An 18,545-nucleotide genomic window follows, 5' to 3' on the forward strand; every position below is an offset into this window, starting at 1 on the left:
GGCAGTTGAAAATAGCGATGCAACGCGCGGCGGGGTCGGCGATACTATTCAGCGGCCGCCCTGCGATCAACAAGCGGCAGCTGTGAAACGGCCAGTACGCCAGTGTCAGCGGCCGGGGACGCCACATAGCCAGTCTGTCGCACCGGACCATGCTTCACTGCAGGCCACGACTTCCTCACGCACTGCAGACCCCAATGTTCGCCTACATACAGCCACCATGAGCGAACCCATAGCACCACCCCCGAGCCCGCCCCCGTCCGCACTCAACGAACAGCATGACTCGCTCGGCGATAGCACCGCCGTGACGCCGGAGGCACCAAAGGCGGAGGCAGGCGCGCCTCCGTTCGACCTTAAGGCTCTCACTGATCGCACCTTACACTTCTTGGCGACGGCGAGCAATGAGACGCTCGGCGCCTGTCTCGCGGGCCTCGGCGCAGGCACATATCTCATTCTCGGCCGCGTCGGGCTGGTCCTTATAGGCGTTGTAGGCGGCGTCGTCCTCCACGCGACGTGGGAGGGGCACCATGGCGACAGCAAGGAGACACAGGGAAAGAGCGCCGACGCGCGGAAGCGAGAACTGGCCGTCGACATCGCCCAGCGCGTGCTCGACTGGCGGAAGGACAAGACACCAGACAAGGGCAAGTCCGGGGACGACGGCTACGACTTCAATGTGCAGCTGTACTCCGGCAAGACGCTCGACTACTCAGACTTCAAGCCCGAGACTGCCGCTGCGCTGACGGAGTTGACGGATGCAGTCATTCGTGACTATGTCAAGTATGTCCTCCGCGCAGTGCCTAGATACTGTTCTAATACAACGCAGGTGGTGGTACTCACCCCTACTGCCTTCCGAAGACACTTTCCCGAACTCGTGCCGCCAGACTCTGACAGCCTTCGTGCTTTCCATATCTGCACACCTCTCCCGAAAGCGACCAGCCGACAATTTCCTTGACTTCGTGACGCGCTCATCGTCCTTTATGATCATACTGCTGCAAGAGATCGCTGCCGCAATCCAAGCGTCCCCCGGTGATGTGCCGACCGAAGCGGTCGATATATATCTCAAGATGAAGCGGGATAGCACCCTCGCGAACATCCTCGACCAAGATTACCAGACGAAGCAGTTCAGTGTGGCTGCTGAGGATATCCTACAGAACTATCTGGAACCAAAGACCTGTAAGCAAGTCTGATATACATTTCATGCGCGTACGCTGACCATCACCTACCCTAGACAATTGCGTGCCAGCGCGGTTATTCCTGCATCAAATCCTCGCGAAGCTTATACTCGAGATGATCGTCGTGAGCTGCTCCAAGCCAGAATGGATCAACGGGTGGATTGTATATCTTCTGGAAGAGGGCGAGCCCGAGCTTCTCAATGCTATTGACGCAGGCGTCGAGGGCTCGTCTGAACAATTACAAGGTGTCAAGGAGAACGCGGAGAGCGAGTTAGCTGGTGCAGGAACGGCAACCCCCGCTGAAAAGAGGGAGCACAAGCGTGTTATGAGCAAGGCGCAAGAAGCTATGGACGATGCGATGCGAGAAGCGCAGCTCCTGAGCCAGATGATCGCCGAGGAAGACGCAAAGCGAATGAAGGAGCAACAAAGGCAAAGCGCGTCTACATCGACCCTGAACGATGACCAGTCCGAGAGCACCACCCAGGGCATAGTTACTCCCTCGTCTTCCGAGGGCGAAGCGCACGGCGATGTTGAGAACTCAGACTTAGCCATTTCAGGGCTCTCCGGCCGGTCGTTTTCAGAGACAACACCAGCTTCACCGCCAAGGAGTTCTGAAGACCCACCAGCTCAGGAGGTCAAGAAGGCTTTCACGAGCTTCGATCAGCTTGTAATGCCCCAACCGCCTACTGCGCTTATGGACAACGCACCCGCGGAAAGACCACCACCGTTAACCTTGCATAACAGCACAATGTCCATCTTCGACGACAGCATGCCTGGAGAAAAGGGCACGATCAAGGCCAAGCCCACAGCAGAATATCTGATCCAGATCGAGCCAAAGTCCAATCACCATACCGGGTGGATGACGGCACGCAAGTATGCCGAGTTTGAGACATTACACGAAGTCATACGTCGGATAGCAGCTATCACCGGAACTTCCGGCTTCAACGAAGCACACGCTACACTACCGCCGTGGAAAGGTCACACCAAGGCGTCTCTGCGTGGAGAACTGGAGCGCTATCTCAACGATGCTGTCAAGTACCAACCGCTTGCCGAAAGTGAAGGGATGAAGCGCTTCTTAGATAAGGAACTGGGATCAGGAAAGACCCCTGGTGGTGGCTTCCCAGGGATTGGATGGGCTGGCCAGACCTTCGACTCAGTGGGTAAAGGGATGATGGGCGTACTTTCAAAAGCACCCAAAGAAGTTGCTGGTGGTGGCAAAGCTCTTTTCGGTGGAGTTACAGGCGTACTGGGCAGCGTAGCATCACCACTGGGAGGCAAGAAGAATCGCGAATCGATCAGCAACGCCGCCACTCCGAACGCATCCGGAAGTCCTCTAAGCCGTACATCGTCCAACACGGCGCCAATCCAAACACGACAAAGTAGAGCCGAGTCGACGGTCTCCGAACTACCCACGCATATTCGATCGCCGAGCACGTTATCGCTAGTGACCAAACGCACATCAATGGACTCTGTGCGCGATCCTCACTCACCCGTCATCGACCAGCAACCAGGACGCGAGGCGCCTATGGAACGCCGGCCATCATATAATCCTGACGGCGATGGCAAGCGTTCGGGGAGGTCTTCCAGATATGGCTCCCGAAGTAACAGTCGCGCACCAAGCATGCGCGAGAAGATCGAAGATCTCAGCCCCATGATGGGAGGGGATCAACTAATCAATCTGCCGCCAATGCCTAGCGAGATCTCCGACGACTACAGCACCATGCGCAATCAACCAGAACCAACCCCACCTCAGAAACCTTCGCGACCATCAACAGACTCCGTGCCCTCACTACCCCGTCGACCCTCGGCCACATCGCTAACCTCATCTCCGGCCAAACCCTTGTCAAGGCCACGCGCAGCAACCATCCACACACCACTATCCGAGCCCGAAACCACCGTCCTCATCGAGCTCTTCTTCGCCGTCATAAACGAACTCTACACCCTCTCCTCCGCCTGGACCCTCCGTCGCACCCTCCTCAACGCCGCGAAATCCTTCCTCTTACGCCCAGGAAACCCTCAACTCTCCTCCATCACCTCGCTACTCCAGACCACCGTTCTCGACGGGAACGCGTCCGACGCCGGCCTAGCCTATCACATCAGAAAGATCCGGGAGAACGGTCTGCCAACCGAAGAAGAACTCAAAGGATGGCCAAAAGAGATGAGCGATGAAGAGAAAGAGAAGTTGAGGGTCAAAGCGAGGAAGTTGCTTGTGGAGAATGGTATGCCGCAAGCACTTACGAGTGTCATGGGTCAGGCTGCTAGTGGAGAGGCGTTGGGTAAGGTGTTTGACTGTCTGCAGGAGCCTAGGGTTGCGAGGGGGGTTATGTTTGGGTTGACATTACAAGGATTAAGGGCTATCACGCAGTAATGCTATATGTAATGGTGTTCAGGCGTTGGAAGAGATGGGCGTTGGTTTCATGTTGTATCGACTATCGAGTGCCTGCTTGTACGCTGCCGATTATGATAATGACACCGGAGAGCCGGCAGTGTATTATCTTCGTGGCGAGTTCAGAAAGCACCAACTTCTTCGTCTCCAGCACCCTCGCCTTCATCAGCTTCTTCCTCATTCGCGCCGGTCTTGTCGGTGGCGTCGCTGTTGATGATCCCTCTTCATCTTCGATGCCTAGCATATCTTCGTCATTAGAACACCCACAGCCAGGTCGCTATGAGCTGCCACCATGGCCTGAATTTCCGCCTTGTGCATTAGGACCATATTGTCAGAAATGGTATCGATAACTATCGACCTCAAGCCGGTGTCCTCGGGAAGGGTCGAAGAAAAGACATGATCGATGGCGAGGGCGAAAGATTCCACGTCCCAAAACCCATAGCGAGCGACGTTGAAGTACTTGACTGCTAGCTCTTTGAGGCCAGTGACATCGTACTTGTCAGCGATTGCATACATCTTCGAGTGCTTAAGAAGCTGGGGTCCTCCAAGACGCCCGACGAAGCAGCATTCATCGCAGATGAAGGCCTTGCAAGCCAAACCGCAGTTATCGAGTTCGCAGCGATGATGAGGACACAATGTCGTCCACTCGTCACATTTCTCTGTGCAAGTATGCGGGAAATCATACGTATATGGGTCACTCTTGGCATCCCAAGCCTCAGACCGATGAATTTCGATGTTGGAGGGCGTGATCGGGCTCGTATGCTCATTCCTCGGGGTTGTAGAGGAGTCGGCCTTGTACCTACCCGTGTAAAGGTACTCGATGAGAGAGGCAATTACTTTCGGTTCGTCCTCGGGGAGATCAATGACATCCGTATGCGCTTCCTGTTTGTCGTCAGACCCAGTTCTCTCCAGACCTCGGGAATCTACCATGCATACCTTGCCACCAAACTTAAGAGCTCCAGTGAAGAAGGCTACTTGCTTGCACACTATGATCTTGTGAACTCTGTGGATGTCGGCTCCGCATTTGATGGTCAGATCTGTGTATTCGCCGGATGTGAAACAGCTGTCATAGTGGTCAGCTTTAGAATTTACACACGAGCTTGAGGAACTTGCCTTTGGACCGCATCCACAATCTGAATACGCGGATTCTCTGCCATTTTCGCGTATCGCGACGCTGGGCGCTGTGGTTCGAGATGTGTTGAGTGCACAAGCAAGACGCTCGATTTGCAGGTGGTGAGCTACCGGAGCGGACTCACGCTTCGGGTCTCGCTTAGGTAGATCATTCCGACGTGAAGGTGAAAGTGAAGGTGAGGCGCGAGCGCAGACCACAACACATCGGTATCCTCCTGGGTCTCCAACAACAAAGCGCAGTCATACATTCCAGCCACGTAGTTTGCAAAGAGAAGTATCGTTATGCTAGACAGCGGTGATGGCTACGACCAATGTAATCAAAAAATGTGCTGCGCTTGCCGCATACAAGACTGAGAACATCGCAATCATGTGAGACTGCAGTCGTACCTATATATTCTGCAGCGCATCCCTGAGATGGTGTCAGTTTCTAGATACAGTGTTCGTGATCCAGACGCGAGAGTCGGTAACGTACATCTCGATGCTCTCTAGTAGTTACGTTGCTTGACTTTGGAAAGGGTAAGACCCATTGTGAGCAAACTTAGCGATATAATATCACGTGTTCAGATTGGCAGTTGCTGCGTAAGCAGTATGCGGAGAAGAAAGCCGGGCTAAGAATGCAGGGTAGGATGGGGTGCGCAGGGGCTGTGCTGATCAAAGGAAGGCACTGAAGGCAGGCACTGAAGGAGTGTTTGGCGCGAACTTCAGGTAGACATGTAGGGTTAGCGCAAAATTGTAAATGCTGCAAAAGCGATTGGGTATCGGAAAGTGCTCGACTACTTCACGGCACCATAAGTTTGTGCACGGTAACCAGCCGAAGTTTACCCGGCTACCTCAAGACTTTGGTTAGTCCCTGCGTGATACAAATCAGAGACGCTTTGTATGGCTCGAGCAATCACTGAGCCATGTTTGGAGAGCATGGTGGAGTCGGAACTCCAACCACATCTGAACCACGGTACTGAAATCCCATGGAATTTGCGCATTCGCCCATTAGTATATAACGCCCTGCTTCTGCGCTCCCTCTTAGGTTTCTTACCATCACACAAACATCTTACATCCAAAGACAAAACAACTAAAGGATACCACAAAACATCCACTACTACCAACCCAAAACCAAACAACACACCAACCAAAAACCTCCCCACCACAACCAACAAGATGCATTTCAACACCATCATCATCTCCCTCTTCATCACCCTGGGGCTCAGCCTCCCCATGTTCCCCAACCCTCGCCCGTACATCCCAAGCGGCATGGGGACTCTCCCCCTCATCACCACCAGCGACTTTGTTGTCGCACGAGCAAACGACAACGACGCCGATGACGAAGTTGTCATCCCCGACAAATGGAGGCACACTCACGGCAAACTGTTTGAAGAGACAAAGACAGAGAAGGTGGTGGTTCAGAAGAGGGATTTGGGGGACTGCAAGGAGGGTATGTGGGGTTGTTAGGGGGTTGAGGCTACTGGAAGCCGGGGATGTCAGGGGTGTGGAAAGTATACTGAGGGTATACTGCAAAACCCTAATCAGCCTGGAGCCTACGTTGGCTTTGGGTCACCTACTTTGCATAGTTTCATGTTGATATGTGCTGCAGACCTATTTTGACTTTTCGTTGTTCAGTGTGATCTGGTAGCGAGATTTCAATACCACACATAATACACACGCACCCCTTACACTATGTGCCCTCATGCCTTCGCCTTCTCCGCATTCAACTTATCGTTGATAGGCTGGAGCATGTTCGTCATGAACTGCTCATCCAGGTCTTGTCCCGAGCCCACACCTTTCGGCGGCTCCACACCCCACTCCGGAATAAGCCTCGTTCCCCCAAGAGTAATTTCCAGTACACTGCCGCATGGGTACTCTTTCTTTTGTAGCAGATCCAACAAAGAAGTCGCGCATGCATCTGGTGTCAATGCCTTCTCCGTAGTCACGGAGTACTGCTTGAGTTTCGCGGCGTCAAATAACGGTGTCGCCACGGCGCCAGGACAGAGAGTGGTAATCTTGACGCCTGTGAGTGACTCAGATGGCCCAAGAGACTTTACGAAGCCCACGACAGCGTGTTTCGTTGCGCAGTAGAGCGGAGCTGCTAGGTTGCCTGATATGCCGGCTACTGACGCCTGTTCTGGTGTTAGACGTGCCATCGACTACGTGACGACCCTTCGTATCGACCCTGATATGTGGTATAACTTACGATGATACAAACACTAGCCCTTTTTCCCTTCCCTAGACTCTTCCTGATAGCCAATCTCGTTAATTTGATTGGATGGTTCACGTTGACCTCCACTTGCTTATACCCTTGGTCTTCGGGGTCTTGCCAGAAGTTGGAAAACGGTGGGTCGAACAGTCCCGCGCAGATGGCGTATGCATCGGGAACGTCGTTCCATTGCTTTTCGCACGCGTCGAAAAGTTTGTCAAAGTCGGCCCATCGCGTCACGTCAGATTGCACGTAGAGAATGTTCGACTTGTTGGCAGCAAAGGTATCGAAGTCGGGTGTCGTTTTGAGGTCTGCGACAAGGATGCGTGCGCCGAGATCGTGTGCTTGCTTTGTCACACAAAGGCCGATTCCTGTTCATGTTAGACATACACCTTTCCGACATGGACAGTATTCTAAGTACCAGATGCACCTCCTGTAATGAGGAGTATCTTGCCGTTCAGCGGCAGGTCGATGGATGTCATGTTGCCTCCACGCTTAACGATCGTATTGTATTCCAGCAAGCGATAAGTCTTTTTCAAGGTTTGCCAGAAGCTGAAGTGCTCTGGTAGTTAATGTTGCTACTCTGTTATGCGGCTGTCGGATAATAGCTTCCGCGGCCTCGACCGAACATCGCCGTTCCTTTAAATGAGGGGCTACGGGTAACAGAACGCCGCATGGCGGGCGCTACCGGTAGCCGTACGTGAAAAGGCCCTTTTTTTTCATGTGTTGTCTGGAAGCTAAGGTCGTGCCTGCGATTGGTGATTGATCTCAGAGTCGAGTGGAGAGGTGGTGGGGTGGAGCACCATCCTTATCGTTCTACAGGGTCACGGCGGGGCGTAATGTGCAAAAAGTAAACTGGCGACGTGGTCCGCAGCGACAGGTACAATAATGAGCATCGCATCGGTGGTCCGGGGTGATCAGCGATGAAAGAGCACATTGAAATCGTGCATGCGGTAGGTTCGGATGGATGCTGATCAGGGTTCCTGCAGGCAGTGATGCGTCATCGACCCGGCATCCTCGTCCCAGCCACCCGTGGACGCCAGCCACATTCGCGACAACTCAAGCAACAGCAATCATGTCGACCGAAGAATTGATACGCATCACTGTTTTTGCGAACCGCAATGCTAAGCTTTCTGAAGATGAGTTCAATGACCACTGGGCGAACAAACATGGCCCTCTCATCACATCATGGCTGCAGCGTCACGGTATCGTCAAATACGTCCAAGTGAGCACTCCCATCAGCTCTCCCTACTTGTGCAGCCCCTTATTATCTTGATTCTGCGCAATTCATCTACAAGTACTGACCATTCGAAGTATCACACTACATCAAGACACAAAGCACGCCTAAGCATGCCTACTCTTTCGTACGACGGCATGGCGGACTTCTGGGTGCGGAAGTACGAAGATTTCGAGAAGGCTTACGAAGATCCTTTTTACTTGGAGGTAGTAAAGAAGGATGAAGAGTACTTGTTCGATATGGAGAGCTTGCGTGTGACTGCTGGCGTCGACATCTGTGTCATCGAAGATGGAAAGGTGGTGCAAGAGCACGCCCATAAATTCTGAATTGCCTGCTTGCGTAGGCGCAAAAGGAGAGGTCACATTAAGATGCGAATATGTGAAAGGCTGAGATGCAGATTGGTTCCATCACCTCCATTCCGTGGTACTGATGGCCCATAGACGGCGAGCCAACCACACCTGCCGCATTTCATACAATTCCCACGCACAAAGCCGCTTTCCCAAGAGGAATGTCGCAAATTCTGCTGGGCACGCTGTCCTACAAGGGCGAGGCAGGAGTCTGAATCCCCTGCTTCATCTACCACTCACTACCTCCCGTACACGTAGAGCCTTCATTTCGCGTATACGAACAGACACCGATAGACCTGGTCTCACGATTTCTACCCATTCGGGCTCTTACATTCATTTCTCTTTGCACTGTAAGTCAAACCTCTGATACGAAGACCTTTCCTAACAGTACAGAAAACCGCAAACATGCCCGTCGTCCTCATCCCCTTCTCAGTAGCCAGCAGTCGATTTGGCATGAACGTCACGTACGATGCAGCGACTTTCCAACTAGACACGGTGACCTTTCCCGATCTTCAGGGCTCAACCATTACTGCAACCCCGTCTTCCAGTACTTCGCACTCAGATCTTCAGACTTGGGCTGAGGTAGTGAGACATGGCGTGCTACCCGGATCGAAGAAGGGTAGGTCGTTATGGAATGCACGGAACCACGAGCTATGCTTACGATATTCAGTACCCAAATACATTAAAGGCGAGCCGTGGACTCCAGTGAGCGACGCAGTCGCAGACGCCCACGAAACCCCTGCCATCAAGCCGAAGTTTCACGGATTCCTTGAATTGCCTACTGAACTCCGCCTCGAGATCTGGAAACTTGCCCTCGATGTCGATACGAACGTGATGGAAGTGCGCAAGGCAGTCAGGAGGGGCAATAACCCTGCTCGACCCGTGTTTCTTCCCAAGTTCTGCTATACATCGCGACGAACCTTCGACGAGACAGTTGCCACCGTCATCGAGAATTCACAGATGATGATTTGCTCATACGCCGATAACCAGTTTGCACGCGCGTTTCTGACCGTAGGGCCAAGCCGCTTTGACCTCGTTCGTCACTTGGACTTCAGATTCTTCAGCCGCTTCAATGAAGAGTTCGGTGTGAACGCCGATCTAGAACTTGCTTTCGAATGCAAGGGTCTGCGTACCATCAAGCTTAACTTCCACTGCAGCGATCTGATCAGGCTGGAAATCGAGGATGGCTACGACTACTACGAAGACGATTTCACCCGTTACCCTGCCGAGGGTGAGGAGCTGTTCAACAAATACAAGCTTGCTCGGATATTGGACTGCGACGCGCTCAACGCAGTCATCATTGAGCACTCAGGGTGTTACTGTCGAATGGCCGTGGAAGCGGCCGAGGGCTTGGGGAAAATTATAGAACAGAAGTTCGCAGGCAAAGTCCCGAAGCAGATCGTAAAGCTTGCTTACACTCGTCAGCCGACCAGACTTCGTGAAAACAACACTTTTGGCTGGAGTGTATGAAGTACACAGACAGGATATCGAGCGGGACCAGAAGTGCATGGAATGACTGGAGTGGACAAGAGAGTATTACGGAAGGTCTCGTGCGGTACGTAGAGCTCACGGACAGTGCGCCTGAATTAGCCCTTTGCAATTGATCAGCCTAGATTTTGATGGTCAAGTCTCTTATCTTCTGGCGATACATTCTATGAAACTTCAAATCTCGTTTGGTCTGCCTCACCGGGTGCTGTGGGGCATGCACAAGACACAACCCCATCACCATGTCTTCTTATAGCCCCCGTCCACTGAGTATGTGTGTCTGTGACGACAAGAAGGCGGCTGTGAAGTCGTCACGCTCGCTAATCTTCCGCCTTTTTAGATATTTCGCTAAATCTCGTATCCGACAGAGTTTGACAACTCCTTGGGACTCTGTTGTTCGAAACCGCAATATTCTAGGTTGCTGAAGGGTGGTAGAAAAGTCCCTCTCTCGTTCGGTCGCGGAAACCCGTTACCGGAGACGAAGTAAGGCCTTGCGTCGGTGTCGTGTTCAAGATAGTGGCCCGCCATCTTGTCGAGAAGTCTTCCCATCAGAACGCGCATTCGTTACAGGCGGCGACTGTGCTGTGCCGTCTCGTGAATGGGCTCAGAGGTGGCCTGAAGAGCACAGGCTCAAAGTCCGGCCCGTCGTTGCTGCTGGGTCAGTCTTCGCACCGTGCCACATCGCACTTTGTCGATGAAGGCTGTGAGTAGTGTTGAAATCATGTTCACACTGAGCTCTCAGCCATCACCGTGCCGCCTTTCCGCTCTCCGCTCCAGGAAGAATAGCATGCTTGGCGTGTAGCAATATTCCACCACAACGCCACCACCAGATGTGGCCGGCTAAATGTGTGATCCGCTATCGAGTGAGCTGCGCAGTCCCGGCTGACCGGGGCTCCGTCTTTGTCAGGGCAAGGCTTGGTATCATGTCTCTAAGCGCCATCAATCACGACATGAGTGTACAACGCGAGTAGAGGGCCGGGGTGGGGCGTTCTGCGATGGAAAGAGGGGCCCCACTAGCCTATTCGCTTGCGCATGAACAATCTACTGTCGACTCCAACAGCTCGGCGCGTGGAACTCTCTACACACATATGCCTCCCAGGAAATTGAAAGTGTCGCATCAGTACGAGCACCGACCTCGCAATTGATTACTCCCATGGCTGCCGCCGGTGCATGCCGCCAAGGCTGCACGTGGCCTGCAACATAGCTCCGATGTGCACCTGGACACCGTCCCGCCTCGTCGCTTGCGCGTATGCACAGCGCGGCTTCCCCCCTAACCATTTGCACACCCTATCCGCATGCGTACATCGAAGCCGTCTGAGCCTTATCGACGTCTGCCAATGCGAAAAACCATGGAACGACTTCGTCAGTACAATTGTTTTGCAAAGTCCAGTCACCGAGCTTCAGATCCGGCGCGCAGGCCCATTTATCCATCTTGGCTGGTCCTGGCATCGCGTGGTAAGCTTGACCTACCGTGAGCGGACTCTTGGTTGGCTATTCCAAGCCTTGAGTGCAGAACACCAAGAGGCATACCGGATGCTAAGCAAAATTATCCGCGGGACGAGTCGCCTGTTCAGATGGGGATCCAGAGCTATCGAGGCGTCTTACAATCAAGCCCGGGGGCGTCTCAAGCCTCAACGCTGGGCAAAGCGGAATAGCAACAGAATCGGGGAACGCATGGCTTGATGGCGAAAATCACTCGGCAGATCGGCTTCGACATCTCATGATGGAGGAGTCTATCATCTGATGAGTTGAAGCAGACCGAGGCATAGAACCACCAGACCTCGCCAGCAGGCGCTTCTGCACATGTCGCGTCTGCAAAACGCAACATGCTGTTGTCCTATCTGCCTATCACGAAGTTAATATCAAGGCGCTTTCGAGGGCCAATGAATGACAGCAACCCGTGTCTGGGTCTATTGTCAAATGTGGTCACACGTTCTAGCGCCACCAGGTTATAGACTTCTGGAAGGCAGCCGAACACCCCATGGGGAGACAGCAATTTGCATCGGACGTTGGACACCTCCGTTGGCGGCCAATGCCTAGATATGACAAGACGGGACTTCTCTGTTCTTGTAAGTCTAGTCCCACGGCGCTACGGGCCTGGTGCCAACAGATCGCTCGGTGGAGATTTCTTGGTATCATCTTACTGGCCCTTCCCACCGTTGCTGTCAGGCAGTCTTCCTGCAAAGTGCGGTACCCATGTCCGTCAACCCGCGGTGGAACAAGCATGGGAGTATCTCCCATCCGGGGTGTGGGGTCGCTTGCAGTGGAGGTGGATCGAATATAAGTACTCGACGCCGGACGAGGGTCATTCTCAACCCAAGGGACTTCGCCCATCAGTAGCACAGTTTACTTGTCCTGAACTTCGGTCAATCTTTACTTAACAGTTCCATCGTTCTTTATTCAAGATGGTCGGTATGCACGTCGGAGCCGCCAAGGGCAACAGTGCCGTCCGCGAGGACGTGCCTGAGTTCGAGAAGGTCATTTGGTACAAGGACCCAAACATGCGAAAGCTGTTCTGGCACTCTTCGGTCCTTTGCATTGCCTCCGCCACTACTGGTTATGACGGGTGAGTGGAGTTTCCAGTAATGCAGCGGGATTTGCTGACCATCTTCAGCATGATGATGAACTCTTCGCAGCAGATGAGCAGATGGCAGGACTACTTTGATGAGCCCACCGGTAACCGCCTGGGTCTCATGAACAACATGTACAACATCGGTTCAATCGTCAGCTTCTTCCTCGTTCCCTTCCTGACCCAGTGGACCGGACGTAAGATTCCAATCGCCGTCGGCTGCTCCATCATGATTGCTGGTGCCCTTGTCTCGACCTTCTCTACGAACTGGCAGATCTACATGGGTGGCCGTTTCATCCTTGGTTTCGGTAACTCTTTCGCCCAGATGTGCTCGCCTATTCTTCTTACCGAGATCTGCCATCCTCAGCACCGTGGTATCTTCACTGCCGTATACAACTGTCTCTGGAACTTGGGTGCTCTTTTCGTCGCATGGATCGCATGGGGTACATCTCAGGCGGACAACCACTGGTCTTGGAGGTCCATCACTCTGCTTCAGGCTCTGCCTTCGTTCCTCCAACTCTGCTTCCTTTGGTGGGTTCCTGAGAGTAAGTCAAACTTTACACTGCACAACGAAGATACGCTGACATTGCTTCCCAGGCCCACGTTGGTTGATCTCCAAGGAGCGCTACGAAGAGGCCCTGGATACTCTCGCCTACTACCATGCCGGAGGTGACCGTAACAACGCCACGGTTCAGTTCGAATACGTCGAGATGAGGGAGGTCATTCGTCTGGAAGCCGATGCCAACAAGAACTCCAGCTACGTCGACTTTGTCAAGACCAAGGGTAACCGATGGAGGTTGGCTATTCTCATCTCCCTCGGTATCATCTCCCAGTACTCCGGCAACGCGCTCTTCTCCAACTACATCAACTTGGTCTACGAGGGTGCTGGTATCACCAGCGAGAACCAGAAGATGGGTGTAAGTATCGCTGAAACGTTGCGGGGAAACACTCACTAACATTGCATCAGCTCACCGGTGGTGAACGTATCTTGGCTCTCTGTGTGTCCGTCTACGCCGCTACCTTGATCGACAAGGTTGGTCGTCGTCCCCTCTTCCTCGGCGCAACCACTGGTATGGTCGTCTCATTCGTCTGCTGGACTATCACGTGCGCCATCTACGAGAACTCCGGCGACACCAACTCCGCAGCCGGTTACGCTCAGATTCCATTCGTCTGGATCTTTGGTGTCTTCTACGCTTTCGCCTGGTCTGGTCTGCTTGTTGCCTATGCTCTTGAGATTCTGCCTTACGCTCTCCGTGCTAAGGGTCTCATGATCATGAACATCACTGTTCAGGCTATCCTCGCCGTTGGTGGTCAGACGAACCCCGTCGCATGGGACAACCTTCCCAAGCACTGGAACTTGGCTCTCTTCTACACTCTCTGGATCACCGTCGAGCTTGTCTTTGTCTACTTCGTCTACCCCGAGACCAAGGTATGTACACTCCTGATCTACCCATGAGAACAATGCTAATCTTGTACAACAGGGTCCCACACTTGAGGAGATCGCCCGTATCTTCGACGGACCTGCCGCAGTGGCTCCCGTGGACATGGATGCTATCGCCAGACAAGCTGCTAAGGAGCGCCTCAACAACTTCGGCGATGAGAAGGAGCCTCATGTCGAGCAGAGCCACGTCGTTTAGGGTGCTTGACTTCACTCATTAGTAGTCATGTCTCAGGAATAGGGGAGGTTGGGCTTCGTAGTTTTGGCATTCGCTACCCCTAGAGCAGTCTTTACTTCAATATACCCACTGCTTTGGTACGCACTGTCTACTGCTCTCTTGCTGTCATGTTTCGTGATGACCACGCTCCAGAACAATCGCGCAGGACCTTCGGTGCTGATCTCCCACGACAAGACACATGCTAGCGCGTCGGCCAAGACGCCAAGCCGTGCTAATTCGGTGCTCACCCCGCAATCATTTGAGCGATTTCCGCACTCCGTCTCATCTTCTCAACCCGTCTTGGCATCCAACATTGAAGAGCCCTTCCGTGTCTGGCGTGTCAGCAAATTATCACTCAGCTCCATCAACCACCCTGATCCTTCTTTATCCAAATAGCAACCTGGATCACACCACACTCATCTCCGTCGGTCGGTCGGTCATATTACCTAGATACCAGCTTACTGCTCCCCAATTGTTCCATCACTACAGTTACTCGGCACCATCTCCGGATGCGACTTATATGAGACGGCAGTTGTGAGTCTACGGATCGGAGAATTAGGGCGCTGACGCCGTATGCATCTTCGTCGCGCCATATTGCCATGCCTCGCACGCACTGCAAGTCTGCAGAAACCGTAGAGCTATTTACCCACCTTGCTGCACGCGCAAGCTGGTCGATTTCTCTCGCGCTTGACACAAACATCAGCCTTGTTGAATTGATCGTTCACGTTAACTTACTATCGACATCACAACCACCATACGCGTCTAGCTGCCCCAGACTCCGGGTTTCAGCATGAAAGGGCGTAAACGCAAGGCGGTGGCTCAACGACCTTGGTGGCATCCCAATTGCCGCATATCTTTAAACATTTTATAGCATATGTGCTCTTACTAAGTCTATTCTATCCTGTTCCAATGCTTTGACAAGCCTAAGTACTTGGGGCACAGCACACTTTCTTGCGAACAAGCTTAAAGTGATGATTATCTAATGACCAAGATCCAGAGCGAGACCCGTATGAAATATGAGACATGTCCACCTTCGTATGATAACACGGTATCCGCCAGATGTGACTACTCGTCAAACATGCTATCTAAGATCATGTCGCTGTAACCCGCGTTCAACCCAGATTCTCCGTCTTCCTGCTTCGACATCGTTCACAGAACCTCACATCAATCCTGATCCATCGTACCGCTCCTCATCCGGTCCAACCTCATACTGGGGCTGATCCTCAGCCTTCAGCGACTTGGGATCGATGTATCGACAAGTAAGCGCAAACCGCAGCTTACCCGAGTGCTCAACAGCGTGCTCATAATACTTCTGCACATCTGCACCGTGCATGATGACAATATCGCCGTGACCAAGCTGCATGGTCAGCGCATCCCTTGCGTTACCTCGGTTGCTGAGTTTCAATTGTTTGGGAATTTGTTTCCTCCTCGCGTTGTACGCTTTAGAGTCTGATGTCTTGAGCGTATCGAGAGTAGGTTGGAGTGCGAGACGAGCGTCGTAGTGTTCGCATCCGGGGATTGGGGCAGCGTCGTCGTAAAGACCAGCGACAGAAGACACACCGTGATAGTGACGTGCTTTCATGCGGATCCGCATGGTGCCTGGTGCACCCAAACTCAGAGTCGCGATAGTTGGACCGAGGCCGAATTCGCCGTCATCATGGTAGTTGATCTTTTGTTCTTCGAAGTATCCCAGTGCTAGAACTTCGTTGAACTCCTTCTCTTGCCATTCTTGATTGACTTCTTCCATGCTCGTCAAGAGCAACTTGGCCGCCCAGTTCAAGCGACTGCGAGTGCTGGTTATTGGACGAGCGGCTCCATCGAAAGAGCGAGATGCTGTCGCTGCGATGAATTTGTACGGCATGCCATAGTTGACTGCGAAATGGCGGCAGTAGTTTGGTCCTTTGAGCTGACCGTTCGGCATGGAGCGTCGCTGCAGTCCAATGTCCGTCTGTTGGAGCTCTTCGAACATGGCATCTGGTCCACCCTTTTCCTCAAGCACCGTCTTGTTGGCGATCATGTGTGTGATGAAGCCATTGACTCCGGGTAACTCATAGCGATTGATGCGATATCCATGTTCAAATGATACCTTCAATCCTAAAAGAGGTGTCATTGTATCCCTAGACAGCGTGTAGCTGCTAGTGACTGGCCAGAGTGGGTCGTGAAGCGAAGGCGCGGGAATGAGCGTGTGCGGAGGTGTCCTCGTGTATTGGCATGCTGAGTTGGAACACTCCCAATTTGTCCAGTTCAAACGGGATGTGCAACGTCCGCAACTAGGGCATACAATACCAGACCAGAATGCGACTGATGTATTCTCACCTGGAACAGAGTGGCCTGAAAGCTCAGCGGTGTTAGATACCAGAGGGTAATCGTGGTCGTCATTGTGCCAAACAGTCTTCTGCTTGAGAAAGCGTGGGTCATATACCAAGGAAGCTTCTTTTGGCTCCTGCGCTGACGTGCTCGTTCCGGGTCCCGGTGTTGACATGAGGATCTTCCAAAAGGCGGCGCAAGTCGGCTGCAGACACATCCATCCATTCAGGTAAATCTGCTGAGACTTTACGTTGCAGGTTCCGCATATCTTCTCAACGGGAGGTGGCAGTGAGCCAAGCTCTACCACTTCCTCAGAATCCTTCTCCCTCCACCAGGACTCTTTCTTGGTGTTCAGCTTCTCAAAGCGGTATCGCACAATCTTGCTGTTACCACTCTTCTCAGCCCAGATATGGGTAGGCTTGAAATGATCCAGAACACAGTACTGATGCGGTGGCTTCGATGGAATATTGGGGTTGTCGACTCCGGTAATGATAACGACTGGGTTGTAGTGAAGCATGCAGTTCCGCAAGCCTAGCGCAGCTGAGTCTTCAGATTGGTCCTTCTTTGACTTCATCTCACCGGAGTCAATGTCCTTCGCGAGACCACCACCTGCTCGTGAGATGACGACATTAGTATCCATATAGTCGCGAGCATGCGCAACCTTGTCAAACATGAAGCCCCTCGCAAAACCGCCAGTTGAGTAGCAGGCGCTTTGGTATGCGCGATAGTAATGTAGCGTCTCGCAGATCTCTTGCCGTCCATCGGCCCAGACTTCTGGTTGTCCGTGCGGTTCTGGCTTGTTCGAACCTCTATTTTGCTGGGCAATGAGTCGCTCGGTGATATCATAGAGGTGTTTGTTGTCGGCTAGGTGGAATCCTTCACCGACGGGAGAGCCCATGAATTCATCGCAATCCGTTGTTGCTTCTGATTCCGCATACAGACTGGGCACCGGCCCAACAAGGTCAGCACAGGGCGGTTTTATCTGGTCGGCGGGATCGTCAGCTCGAAGCCAAGCCTCGACCTGCGCGCTGTGATCTCGATTGTCGGGAATAGAAGGAGCCGCGGAACAGTCATGCTCTTCGTGCCCAGCTGCGCCACACCTTCCGCAAGTCAAGCCCAAACGCGGTATAGCCTGGGCTAGGTATGAGTCTTGTTCAGGCACCTGGCCGTTGTCAAGCTCAACGTTTGACTTGTCATGTACGACACTCGGATCATAGTGGATAGCCGATTCGGGAGTAAGGTATGCGAAGCGACTGTCGGCCTCCTTCGAAAGCCCTGATGGTGGTGTTTGCGCGTGATCGAAGTCTGGTACGTTACGCATACTATCCTCCGGCGTATTTGGTTCCCATGATTGCGATATGGGGTTCTGGCTTGGGAGGATTTCTTGCGACGCAGATGGAGTCGCAAGATCCTGGCTCGATGCCGGTACGGGTTCCAGTATACGCTGAGCACACTGAACTTGTCCGTCCAGCGGAAAAGAGCCCTGTGTGTTCTTGTAGGCAGAGATCTGCTTGCTAATTAGCTTGATGACCGGAAAGCTCAAGGGTTTTACAAACCGGAGTTGATGGCAAAGAACCAGGCGGGGACGATAGGTCACTACCGGAGCTTTCGTTGTCGTATTTCTGGCTTGGCTGGCGTGTGAATGTGGTGACTGGGACTTTGAGACGGACTATCTTAGACTCTTTCTCCGGTGGTTGCGACGAGGTGTCGATGGCATTGGCGATCGTCTCCAAAGATACCGGGGCTTCAGTTTGAATCTGATGAGAAGCACCTCTTGTTGGAGTTGAAGCTCTCTGTACGGATGTTTTGGCCTTGGTCGAGGTCGCTGTCCTTCTCTTAGGGACAGGCGGCTGAGGCGGTGCATTGATGTATCTTTCCGGTGGTTTCCTCACTCGTGTCGGGCGCTGAGAAGATGCGCTGCCATAGTTACCGAGATCTTTCTGGAGTTCAGCAGTCCCTGATTCGGGCGTGGGTTTGGGTTGCTTCGCTCCGGGTGCGCCTTCCCAGTCGTAGTCGCTGTCGTCAGACTTGCGCTTTGAGGATGCCATGAGAGATGAGTGATTCGAGTAGT

The 18,545-nt window shown here is 53.0% G+C and overlaps 7 protein-coding genes across 7 annotated transcripts; 4 read left to right on the forward strand and 3 right to left on the reverse strand.

Annotated features, from left to right (window-relative positions):
* Positions 1–217: 217 nt before the first annotated feature.
* J4E79_002122 (uncharacterized protein) lies at positions 218–3,537 on the forward strand (the record flags this gene model as incomplete). The annotated part of the gene is made up of 3 exons (XM_049351024.1): positions 218–774; positions 821–1,170; positions 1,241–3,537. 3 exons carry the CDS (start codon positions 218–220, stop codon positions 3,535–3,537), a joined length of 3,204 nt encoding a protein of 1,067 aa, XP_049214863.1.
* A 255-nt stretch (positions 3,538–3,792) lies between these two features.
* Positions 3,793–4,712, reverse strand: J4E79_002123 (uncharacterized protein; the record flags this gene model as incomplete). The annotated part of the gene is made up of 2 exons (XM_049351025.1): positions 3,793–4,618; positions 4,648–4,712. The coding sequence occupies 2 exons, from the start codon at positions 4,710–4,712 to the stop codon at positions 3,793–3,795; spliced, it is 891 nt and encodes a 296-aa protein (XP_049214864.1).
* A 1,653-nt stretch (positions 4,713–6,365) lies between these two features.
* J4E79_002124 (uncharacterized protein) lies at positions 6,366–7,356 on the reverse strand (the record flags this gene model as incomplete). The annotated part of the gene is made up of 3 exons (XM_049351026.1): positions 6,366–6,797; positions 6,872–7,245; positions 7,296–7,356. 3 exons carry the CDS (start codon positions 7,354–7,356, stop codon positions 6,366–6,368), a joined length of 867 nt encoding a protein of 288 aa, XP_049214865.1.
* Positions 7,357–7,949: 593 nt separating this feature from the next.
* On the forward strand, positions 7,950–8,437 carry J4E79_002125 (uncharacterized protein; the record flags this gene model as incomplete). Its single annotated transcript, XM_049351027.1, has 2 exons — positions 7,950–8,099; positions 8,189–8,437. 2 exons carry the CDS (start codon positions 7,950–7,952, stop codon positions 8,435–8,437), a joined length of 399 nt encoding a protein of 132 aa, XP_049214866.1.
* A 426-nt stretch (positions 8,438–8,863) lies between these two features.
* Positions 8,864–9,928, forward strand: J4E79_002126 (uncharacterized protein; the record flags this gene model as incomplete). The annotated part of the gene is made up of 2 exons (XM_049351028.1): positions 8,864–9,077; positions 9,129–9,928. 2 exons carry the CDS (start codon positions 8,864–8,866, stop codon positions 9,926–9,928), a joined length of 1,014 nt encoding a protein of 337 aa, XP_049214867.1.
* Positions 9,929–12,348: 2,420 nt separating this feature from the next.
* On the forward strand, positions 12,349–14,149 carry J4E79_002127 (uncharacterized protein; the record flags this gene model as incomplete). Its single annotated transcript, XM_049351029.1, has 5 exons — positions 12,349–12,509; positions 12,558–13,057; positions 13,110–13,429; positions 13,480–13,941; positions 13,994–14,149. 5 exons carry the CDS (start codon positions 12,349–12,351, stop codon positions 14,147–14,149), a joined length of 1,599 nt encoding a protein of 532 aa, XP_049214868.1.
* A 1,177-nt stretch (positions 14,150–15,326) lies between these two features.
* J4E79_002128 (uncharacterized protein) lies at positions 15,327–18,522 on the reverse strand (the record flags this gene model as incomplete). Its single annotated transcript, XM_049351030.1, has 2 exons — positions 15,327–17,981; positions 18,031–18,522. 2 exons carry the CDS (start codon positions 18,520–18,522, stop codon positions 15,327–15,329), a joined length of 3,147 nt encoding a protein of 1,048 aa, XP_049214869.1.
* Between the last annotated feature and the right edge of the window lie 23 nt (positions 18,523–18,545).

The sequence above is a fragment of the Alternaria viburni genome, assembly GCF_023758015.1.
Source record: "Alternaria viburni strain BMP 2772 chromosome Unknown scaffold_3, whole genome shotgun sequence".
Lineage (NCBI taxonomy): Eukaryota > Fungi > Ascomycota > Dothideomycetes > Pleosporales > Pleosporaceae > Alternaria > Alternaria viburni.